Source organism: Delphinapterus leucas, chromosome 16 (genome assembly GCF_059928025.1).
Source record: "Delphinapterus leucas isolate spDelLeu-1000000601 "Yukka" chromosome 16, BTC_Dleu_Yukka2, whole genome shotgun sequence".
Taxonomy (NCBI): domain Eukaryota; kingdom Metazoa; phylum Chordata; class Mammalia; order Artiodactyla; family Monodontidae; genus Delphinapterus; species Delphinapterus leucas.
Genome location: NC_143144.1, coordinates 78,213,940 through 78,225,930, shown reverse-complemented (window position 1 = coordinate 78,225,930; position 11,991 = coordinate 78,213,940). Strand labels below are relative to the sequence as shown.

The window sequence follows — 11,991 nt, the reverse complement described above, 5'->3', positions numbered from 1 at the left end:
CTAAAAATAAATTAAAAAAATAATAATAGAGCAATTTTCCCTAATATTATAACAAAAACAACCAAACTATAGTACAATAAGCAGCCAACACACATTGCTAAAATTTGTCTCCACAACTATACTCTGTCCCCTTACAACATATTTCCAGGTTCTAAAATACATATGCAACAGGCAACCACAATCCTGAATGCCCAAAGGATTCTTACTTCTTTAAACATTTAAGCATCAATTGAAATGAGAATATAAATATGAAGATGATAGAATTTCTACCCTCAAAGAACAGGTCTTTAGATAGAAAGGGTCTTTCTGGTTTTGAGCCTCAAATCAAAAGCGATCTTACTGACTTTTTTTAAGGTCTCCATGTTTGTCTTCCAAGTTCTTCCCCAAGCAACCCTACAATTTAAACAGTTTTCTCTTTTTTCATCCAAACAACCTTGCTAAAGCAGTGGAAGGACAAGGACAGTGAACTTCAGAGTGTGGTCCACAAAACCCTGGGGTCTCCACGACTTTTTCCAGGGGTTCCATGAGGTCAAAAGTATTTTTATAATACTATATTAATAATAATAAATAATAAATAAATAATAAATAAATAATAAAATAATAAAATATTATTTGAACATGAATCGTACAATGAATGTACAATGAATTATCCAGAGGCTATACCATGTATAATGTCATTACTGTGATAACTAATAGCATGTATGGTTGTATATTCTGTTTCCTAGAATTCCTTAAGGTAGTAGGTTTACGGTACAGATAAATGTTTTTTTCAGAGGTAACTCAATTTGTTCTCAGTATTTCTACTGTGGTCTTACTAGCTATGTATGTTTATACATGCTATAATGCAACATATGAGAATACAATCCAAAGCTAATAAAGCTTTACATAAATTTAAAACAATACCGAACTTCCCTGGTGGCGCAGTGTTTAAGAATCCGCCTGCCAATGTAGGGGGACAGAGGTTCGATCCCTGGTCTGGGAAGAGCCCACATGACATGGAGCAACTAAGCCTGTGAGCCACAACTACTGAAGCCTGCGTGATCTAGGGCCCGCGTGCCACAACTATCGAGCCCACGTGCTGCAACTACTGCAGCCCACGCACCTAGAGCCCATGCTCTGCAACAAGAGGTCACCACAGTGAGAAGCTCGCGCACCGCAACGAAGAGGAGCCCCCACTCACCGCAACTAGAGAAAGCTGGCGCACAGCAACAGAGACCCAATGCAGCCAAATAAATAAATAAAACTATACAATTCTCACTAAACTTTTTAAAAAGAAAATATGGTATTTTTTCATAAAAATGTTTATGTTACTAGGTAATGAGCTTATTGCTATTTCTAAACTAATAAATATTTTTATATAGCCTACATAAATAAAAGTTCTTTGGAGTGCTCAATTATTTTTAAGAGGGTAAAGACCAAAAAGTTTGAGAACGACTACTCTAGAATATATGAGGAGCTTTTTATTTTTCTCTTTATTTTCAAATAATTATAGATTCACAGGGGTTGTAAAGATACTATAATTCCCCAATGGTCCCAATCGTTACATCTTACCTAACTATGGTATAATATTAAAACCAGGAATTTGATGTTAGTACAGTGTGTGTGTATGACATTTTATCACCTGTACACACATTCATGTAAACATCACGTTCTTGACAGAATCAAGTTCTGTCTCGATTGTAAAAACCACAGTCAAGAGACAGAACTATTCCTTAACTACAAAGATCTCCCTCCTGCTACCCTTTTATTGTCACATCCACTCTCCTAATCTCCTCTATCCTTAACACTTGGTAATCACTAATACAGTCTTCATCTCTATTATTTTGAGATTATTATAATAATCTCTATTATTACACAAACAGAATCATATAGTATGTGACCTCTTGAGATTCTCTTTTGTCAATCAGCATAATGCCTTTGATAGACAACCAAGTTGTTGCATGTATCAACAGGTCATTCCTCTTTATTGCTGATAGCATCCCATGATATGGATATACCAGGGTTAATTTAACCACTCATCTATTTTCAGACATACTGGTAGTTTTTGGCTTTTACGAATAAAGCTTCTATGAACAACTGTGTACTGGTTTTTGGTTTTTATGTGGAAAGAAGTTTTCATTTCTCTGGGATAAACCCTCAGGAGTATGACTGCTGAGTCACATGGTAACTCTATGTTTAGCCATTAGAAACTGCCAAACTTATTTAGAGTGGCTGTACCACTTTAAATCGCCACGAGCAATGTACGAGAGCTCCAGTTTCTCCACATCCTCATTGGTATTTGGTTTTGTTACCATTTTTAAACTTTTTATTTTAGCCATTCCCCATATGAACAGACTACAGAAGAAAATTCATGATCATATGAATGGCCATAGGAAAAATATTTGACAAAATCCTATACCCATCTATGATGAAAGAAACTCCCAGGTAACTAGGAACCAAGGAACACTAAGCCTCACAGTCCCTGAGCAATCTGAATTCTTTCCACCTTTTACAGTCTTTGTATGTTTGCTGGATTATGTCCAGGGATTTTTATTGGTAAAAAGGGGGATCTGAGAGAAATGGGGACATTCCACCTCAGCTGGACACAGGAGCAGTTTTTAAATCTGTTTAGGTTTTTTTTTTCCTTTGGGTTTTATTGTTCGTTTGCTTCGTTTTGCTATACCACAAGTTAACATTGATTAGACTATCAACAACTAAAGACTGGAACGTCCCTGGTGGTCCAGTGGTTAAGACTCCGCGCTTCCAGTGCAGGGGCACGGGTTCAATCCCTGGTCGGGAGACTAAGAACTAAGATCCCACATGCCACGCAGCATGGCCAAAACAAAAAAACAAAAAAAAACAATTAAAGACTATTGTTATCTTTCCTTATCCTTCCCAAATAAGAACCACTTGTTCAATAACGTCAACTCCTCAAATTGAATGCTACTGGAGACATTAAGAAAGTTTCAACCAATACAACTCCCTCATTTTACATGGGAAAAAAAGGCTAAACCAAAAGATTTAAACACTAAGGCAAAATAGTTAAGCTAGAACTATGTTTAGAGTCCTGAATTCCAATCTAGCGCAAAATCTGGACACATTACATCTATATAAAGGATGGGGAACATACTAAACACTTAGCCACCCCTCAAGCAAAGCAGGACTGGAAAAAATTGGAATTATGAGATCAGAGGATAAGGGCCTGTACACTAGAAATAATTCAGAGCTGAAAAATGTTTGGATGACTCCGAAATTAGCCTAGGTCACACACGATCTACAGAGGAAATCTGTTACAATGGCTCACTTCATACAATCAGGCAAAAAATGTACATATCATGGTCACCACAGCTCCTCTCCATTCATGCAGACGACTCTCTACTCTGACCCTATCTGCTGCTTGTACCCCTTCCATCAGACGCCTGAGAAGTGCGCGGCACCTCCAGTTTTACCCACTTCTTTCAAAGCAATCCATCCTAGTCTGCTGAGTATTTCTTTCCTATGTGTTAATGGTGAAATGTAAAAGCTCCTAAAATCCTCTCTGGAAACATTTTCAGGCAGTAGTTATTGAAACAAACCTGTTTTCCTCCACCTGCCTCCCCCCTCCTGCCCCCAATCTAAACCACACTTGTCTTAGATACTCACGCAACACCAACAGTGCCTTCGCCGGGCTTGGTGATACTTTCCTGCCACTTGGTGTTGGGTCCCACACGGAGATGGTTCACTTGACTACACAGATTCTGCAGAACAGGCAGCAACTCAGAGTTAGGTATATGTGAGTTGTCACTTGCTTTCTTTGGTAACAAAGAAGATACTGCATTCTTAAGATCATTCTCAGGAAGAGAATGGTTTTGTGGCACAATTTTACACTCTTGGAGGCTTGTCATATTTCCTCCACCAGCTGGCTGCGTACTTTTATCAATGTAAGCTTTTAAGTCTTCAGCCACGTTTCCAGATGTCAATCCAGTCCTGGAGGGGAAAGGTGTGGGGGATGACTTGTCGAAGGCCCCTGAAACAGATGGTGATTGCAGGCCGGTCATGTGCTTGAATCCAGTGCTTCCCAAAGCTGACTGAAGCTGCTGCCCGATGGGAATACAATTCTAAGCAAGGTAGATAAGAAAATGTTATTATTGACATGAGTGATGATGACAGGTAACCTCTGGAGTAACTCAGAGTCAGGCAACCTGCCTACTTTCATTTGATGCCCAGAACTTTCACATGGAGTAGGCTATGGCCACTCTCCCAATATCAAGTTAGGAAACCAAGACTAAAGTTAACTTGGCCAAGGTAACACAACTAGTCGGTGGCAGAAGCAGGACTGGAACCCAGTCCACCGAACTCCAGAGTCAGGACTTCTAATCGTTTCAGTAGTCTTGCTAAGGAAAATATTCAAATAAATACAAGCATACTTAGTAAAATTGCACGGGCTTATTTTAATGTTTCCACTACAAAGGCCTCCTTAATATATGGTAAGAATGTAGTATTGTCAGCTGAGTCACAGTAATTGATAATTTCATAGAATTCAGAGCCATCTGCCCAGCGTCACACATGGTAAGCCAACCTAAGGACATGCAACTTATTTTCACTGCAAGACAGACCAGATAGTTACATATTTAAAGTACGATGTTATATGAGTACTTCTGTGACATTTTCAATGACTAAAACGACCTACCTTTTGGCTAAGTCTGCCTTAATAATTTGTAGGGTAATGATTATGTTTTGTGGCCTCAACTCAACCAGCTATGCTATATTATTTCCTGAGAAGACTCAGGCTCACCTTTGAGAGCAGGTTACACTGTCTCCTACACAGGGCCATGTTCTTGCTATGCTCTTCAATTTTTCCACAAGAGAAAAGCAAAACTACCTCTAGCCTATCTAACTGTTAAGTTATACACCTCCATCCTAAATTCTAAACACAGAACTCTACTAGGGATTCTTATAGGGGATATCATCTCATGCTTAATGTTGCTCAGTATCTAGTTAGAGAGACTGAGAAAAATGTTATACAAGATTAGCTGAAAACACTCAGTCCATATATTTTCTGGATATTCTAAAAAATGATTCTTGGATAAAGCCAGCCCCAAACTCATTCATTCAACAAATATTTACCAGAAATCTACTCTGTGTTAGGTACTGTTTCAGGGACTGGAAATAAGACAGTGAACAAAACAAATACAAATTTGCACGCATAGCCTCAGATTTCTGAAAAAAATAAGTATCTCTGAACATCTTGTAGGATTTCTGAAAGGTCTGTCTTTAACTTTTTTAATTATCACAAAATCCAAAAAGTATCACCTTGAAAAAGCTAGAAAAAACGATGTTTTTATCTTTTCAGATGAAAAAGGTAAACAGTGAAAATCTTGAATAACTGAATATATTTTTGTTGAGAAAATGGGGCACAGCTTTCCCTCAGATAACATTAAATGACAACTATGCCAGGCACTTTGATTCAGAATTCCTACTCAATTATTCTAAATTGCTAAAGCAAAAACAAATGAAAGTCAGCACATGTGAACTTCAAATACAAGGAAAGAAGAAATCACTTTAAGAAACATTCCAGGAAACAAGGAACCACAAGGCAAAGGTGAAGCAGGGAGTCTAGAAAGCTGCTCCCCAGGTCCTTTCTTTCCTCATCAGGACAGGCCCTGCCCCAATTAACATATGAAGGTTCCAGACAGTGTGAGTTTGCACCCCTTCCATAGAAGGAGAGGTTCTGATCATGAGACATCCCTACTTTATGCTCAACAAATAGTCACAGAGCTTATATGACACTTTCCAGGAAGACATTCCATGGATTCCTTGTTTGTGGACAAAAGCAATCCTAGAGAACCAGGTATATCCTGTGAGAATCATTCATAATATAGCCTCCCCACGAGAAAGAAGACTTTTATTAGCATGTTTAAAAGACGATTTAACAGGATCACCTTCTTTCTTCCCCAGGGGGTTTCCCAAATGTCCCCATAGATAATGATTTAGCACGTGTGTTGGGGGGTTACAACACACGTGCTGTTGGTTGGAGGACTTGTGTTTCTATATGATAGAAAATGCGACAAGGACACACACCAAGCTTGGGAATAGGATGAGAGTCGGGAGAGCCCTCTTACAACAGACCTTACGTACTTGTGAGTGGACGGAAATTCATAGCAAAGAAAATGTATTAGTTTGGGAATGAAACAAAAAACCCTAAAAACATGGGCAAAACCCCCCACAAACTACTATTCACGTCATTTCTTTTCCAAAGTCAAGGTTTTAAAACATAAAAATCAGTCCATGAACTGATTTTACTTAATTCATTAACCCTCTCTAATGTTTCCAAAATTTTCCACACACAAAAAATTTCTTCTGTTTTTAAATGTTTAATCTCTATGTCCACTGGATCCTTCCCCTCAAACATCTGTTCTTAAAATATGCTATGCATAAGACTCATCTGGCATTGCCTGTATAAGATAGGTGAGTCCTGGATCACAACCTCAGTGTTTCAGGTCACTGGTGAGGGCCAGGATTCTGCACTTTATAAACATTCCAAGGGATTCTGATACCAGCAGGTTTCTTATCTCTATCATTCTTGAAACAACCCACTTTACCCTGGCTACCTCCACATTCTAACTACCCATTTACCATCTAATCCCTCAAAATCTGGTTTCCATTTCATCACTATTCAAACTGACCCCCTGAAGATCTCCAAGGAGTATTTAGTTGATAATCCAAAGGGCATATATATTATATAAAATTTACTCGGAGCCATAAACTAGACAGACAGGTCCTCTTTGCACAAAGCTTATATCTTAATGAGATACACAGAACAACACATAAACAAAAACAGGCAAGAAAGCGCTGATGAAAATATATGATACACATTTGGAGGAAAAGGCTAATATTTAATCAGGGTGGTTAGGGAAGGTGTCATTCAAGATGGAACGTTTAAGATGAGGATGAAATAGCAAGAAAAAGGCAGACTTGCTAAGACCAGGAAGAGAGGATTCTGGCCAAAGAGAACAGTTAAGAGGGCAAAGGTCCTGGGGTGGGAGCACGTCTGGATGTTTGTGGAATACCCACATCAGAATGTCTAGAGCAAGGCATCTAAGGAGATGCAGCAGGAGATGAGGCTGAGGAGGTAACGAGGGCCCAGATCTCAGATGAGAGCGTAAGGAACCTGGATTAGTTCTGAGTGTCAAGGGAAGCAGTCAGGGGGCTTGACACAGGGGACGTGGAGTCCGATGAGGTCATGCTGGCTGCACTGTGGAGAGGGAGCGTGGTGCAGGAGGACCAGCTAGGAGCCTCCTGAGGTATGGAGGTGAGATGCTAGTGCCAGAGCAAGGAGAGTATGGACGCTGTTCATTTCACAGCTCTCCTTTCCATGCTTTCCAAGATCATCAGCAACCCTCCTGCTCTCCTGTGTCTGCCTGTCGATCCAACGATCCTCGTCCTAAATTAATATTCGCAAATCTCACAAAAGTTACGCAAGCTTTTAAACTCATATTATTGGTTTTTACTTTCATCCTATGATCTTACCAGTATTATCATTTAGATTGTAAACACGAAGAAATTTATCCTCAAAAAGAGGAAGTGATGCCAAATAACACAGAACTAAGAGCTTTGAATTCAGGTCTCCTGACATCAGATCTCTCGCGACTCTTAAGCACTGCTGTGTCCTGCTCTTCTGGTTCCCTTTTCCTCTCCCCATATTCTTAGCAAACGCACCTACTCTCCCAGGGTCTTCCTTCCTGGCTCCGGTCTCTCCCCTCACCCACTTCCCCATCATCTACTAGGCATGCTCCTCCCAAACCTCCCTCCACTCCACCAGCCCCACCTGTGTTTCCATAGCCTCACATCATCATCCCAGGCCATGTGTTATTCACATCTAAAACTCAACACTCCCAAATTAAACTCCTTTCCCCCAAGTTGCTTCCCCCCTTGGGTTCCATGTATATTATGGTATCACCATTTTCAAAACTTTAGTTTCACGTTTGATTCTGTTTTTCTCCCACAGAACCCATATTAAGTTAGTTGTCAAGTCCCAATGGCCCCACTGTTGTAGCATCTCACAATCCAGCATCAGGTTACTCCTTCCAAGTTTAGACTCTCATTAACTGTCCTCTGGATGATGGAAATAACACAGAGCTGCTTTCCTTCTTGTAGCCTCACTTTCTGTTGACGCATCTTTCCTACTGACTCATCTTACACATAATAGCGGATTAAATTTATTAAAACAGAGCTAAAAAACACCCACAAACTCTATAACATCATTCAAAATCCTCTAAGATCCAGCCCCAGTCTACCTGAAACTTCCCCTCTCACTTATTCACTCCAGAGAAATGAACTTCTATTCATTTCCTAGCTACATCCTATTCCTCTAGCACTGAAGATTTAATCCATACTGTTCTCTATCTCTCAAGTTGCATCCCTCCAAATTTACTTGCCTAACCCCACCCTTCCTCTTTAAAGGCCTAGATAAAACGCTACTTCCTTTCATAAGCCTTTCCTAGCATTCCTCATCATTCCCCACTTAGATGCCCTGACTCCCCTAACAAGACTACAGAGATCCTTAACTACAGGTTATCGACTAATTCATCTTTGAATCTTCTAAAGTAACCAAAACTGTGGTATTCACTAAGAAGGGGCTAAATGAATACTTGCTGAATGAATAAATGAGTGAATTCATGGAAAATTGTGAAGTCTGTAGTAGAAATATTTTTTTGCAAGAGAGTAGGTCTACATAATGTTATTTTTAGAAAAGTTAGTAAAGCTAACAGTTAAATCAATAACAAAAGTTGAAATAAAAAGATTTATGTTTCTACATGTCCTTATAAGAAGACATCATTTAAAGAATTTTAACAGTATCTGGAAAGAAATCCATTTCTACTTACCCGTTGCTGGAAAATAACCATATTCATCAATTGCTGAGCTCCAGATGACAACTTTGACCCCATGGACTCCATGATAGTTTGGACCCTCTCCAGGTCTATTCTTGATCCTAGTGCAGGAGAGCCCGCTGAAGAATTTGCCGAAACTGGCCTCACGTGTACCACAACTTTACTGATGAACGCACACTGCTTTTCACCAAAGGAGAGCAGCTATTATAATACAAAAGTTCAGCGAAATTAATGATAATAAAAATAATCATCATTTAAGGTCAGTTCTTGGTAATACTGAAGAGTGAAGCATTCAAGAATCTAAAAATTAACTCCAAGTACATTTTAAAGGTTTCTCTAGAACAGTCATAGACAAAAAAAAGACTCAAGAAAACAATATAAATGCAAAAAGTCCTTTTTCAATTAAAGATTATGTGTAAATAATGTTTTACTTACTTAGTTTAGGGAATTAAAGATAAACTATACCAATCTGAGATCGTAACATACTGAAACTTGCTATAGTATTATTTAATACAAAATAAGACTGTCCAGTGTCACATGCAAAGTGTTTGTGAAATACTAAATATAAATAAGTCAGGATTTTAGAATTTAGAACTGTAGGGAATATCAATACAACCTAAGAGAGCTCAATAGTTTACACATAAAAAGAGGAGTTCAGGGTGGTTTTTTTAACTTGCAAAAGACACCCAATTAGCAAAGTTGAGCTCTGAGCTTGTTTCTTCTGGCTTCTATCCCAGTAGCTTTTCCAATGTTTTATGCTTCTTCATGTTGTCCATGCTTCTAGACCAAAAGACATTTCATGTGTGGTGTAGGACAACAAAGTAGCAAAGTGGAACAAACACAGCGTTTAGAATCAGAGAGACCTGTGTTCAGTGATGGCTCTGCCTGGGTGACCACGGGCAAATGCCAAACTTGAGTCAGGAGTAAAATGAGTTCACATGGTTGTTATGAGGATTATGTGTTAACATTTCCAGTACTTATCATTGAGTAAGTGCTCAAACGCATGCATCAGTAACTATTACTTTTAACTTACATATACTATTGGCCCAGAAGAAGCCTTCATACAAACCCAAGGATTTCCCTAAATGAAACACTCTTTCACTCCCTGGTACTTCCACAGCACAGTTTCAAATACCATTCGCCTTCACAGACATAACAAACCCATATATCACACAAAGACACAGGCGAATACAGACCCATGATCTAAAAACTCAGTGTGGCACCAAAGATGTGACTGTCATCAACAAGTAAGTAAATACCTCATGAAATGTAAACACCCACATTCCAGCCTCCATATTATCCCTGTTCTGCTTTTTAACCCCTAAGCCTTTCTCACTAGCAAATGTAGTACCTATTTTACACACTGAGTCAACCTATTATGTGTTGCCCACTATAATATTTGTGATGTGAGGCCTTCATTCCAATTTATTTCATAACTGCCAATTCCTAAATGCCAAGTACAGTATCTGGCATCAACAGGCACTCCAGTATTTGTAGGATGAATGCATTGCCTTATTTAAATGACTTCAGAAGCTATTAGTATATACACCTAAAACAACATCTTGGGATAATCAGTTGTGTGCTCTTCTGTAAGTAATGATCAGCACAGAATTTGAGAAATTAAAAATAATCAATCCAAGAATTTTCTTCAGTTCCCTAATATTACCCATAAGGTAGGTCAAAAAAGGTGAAGGAACTTGCCCAAGGTTATTGTGTTAGTCAGCAAGAGCGCTCATTTAACAGTCAGGGCTTATGCAAAAAAGAGTGGATATATGTATAACTGATTCACTTTGCTGTACACCTGAAACTAACACAACATTGTAAATCAACTCTACTCCAATAAAAATTTAAAAAAAAATAGGGCTTTCAATTTCCAGCTCAGTACCATTTCCTTAGATCTGATGACCTTAGTAAAGTTCACCTTAATAATATTTTTCAGGCTGAAGGCACCAATCCAAACTCCTTTAACTTTGTGGTACCCATGTCTGAATCCTCCCTGATTGTGTTCTATCCTTCTAGATTTGGGGACCAAAACTGCTTGCGGTTTTCTTGGCACCTAAGTTTTAAATAAAGATAAAAAATGTTTTTAACTCAGTTTTTTAAGGCTCAAAAGTACTATACTGCTGTACTAACAACAGTACATGACATGACTAGGAAATGGAGCAGGACCCTATGGTCCTTGCCCCCCTTGTCCTCAGCCTGCCTTTGGTCTGTGGAAAAACTTTAGCCAAAGAATAAGTTTAATCAGACAAGTGAGAAACTGCAGAAACAAAGGAAAACAGTCAAAGGAGACCAAATAATAATAGTCATTAAGCATAGTCAAGGACCTTTAGTTCCTCCTCAAGGGCTATAGATCATATTCTGAGCCACATCCTGCGAGCTGTCTTATAGATACTGGAACCCTCACTAGGTGGAGGAAGTTAACTACATGATGACCAGACTGTAGCCACGACAGAAGTTGCCACAATTCCGAGAACTGGCCTCAAGGAAAAGGGAATAAACCAACCCTGGAACTGAAGAACAATGAAGATGATGCTGGTCAGGCCACCACATGACCCATTTCAAGATGACTGTCAGAGGTGGCTGTGCTGTTTCTGCATGCAGCCCGCTCCCTCTGTCTATAAAAGCTCTTGCCCCATGATGGTCAGTGGGAGGAGTCGGCCTTCAGACAGGAGTCCGGCACCCCCAACGCCCCACCCCTGCTGTTGCCGACATCCAAAACAAAGCAAACTTTCCTGTCCACCAACAGTGCCTCTTTATTGGCTTTTGAGTGGCGAGCAGCTGGACACCACTTTTGGTTACAACCACAGCTAATAAATGGTCAAATTTTAACAGAAAAATGTTGACAATTTTTTAGAAAAGAATTTCTTTTTACATGTTTACTAAGTATTTCTGAACTAAAACCAGGGACCAAGTTGGACTAACTACATTACCAAACCTACAGAAAATAAGTATATATAATAGGAAGACAACTGTAGTTTTTAAATTAGCTTAGGAATGACTAAATGACATTTAGGAATGACTTACCTTTATTTTACAAGCATGTGTGGAAGACTCCAATTTTAGATATTTTTTGTACAAAATAATCTTTTCATGTTCACTAAAAATAAAAAGGAATTAACTTATAAAAAATTTCACACAC

At 39.0% G+C, this 11,991-nt stretch overlaps 1 protein-coding gene across 1 annotated transcript in view; it reads right to left on the bottom strand.

Annotated features, from left to right (window-relative positions):
* Positions 1–11,991, bottom strand: part of LOC111172232 (ATPase PAAT-like) — a 58,366-nt gene that overhangs the window by 44,280 nt on the left and 2,095 nt on the right. Inside the window, exons 3-5 of the mRNA XM_089898301.1 lie at positions 11,877–11,949; positions 8,844–9,050; positions 3,622–4,076 (exon numbers count right to left, since the gene is read on the bottom strand). Of these exons, the coding sequence (XP_089754427.1) occupies positions 3,622–4,076; positions 8,844–9,050; positions 11,877–11,949 (735 nt within the window). The remainder of the gene's footprint in view (positions 1–3,621; positions 4,077–8,843; positions 9,051–11,876; positions 11,950–11,991) is intronic.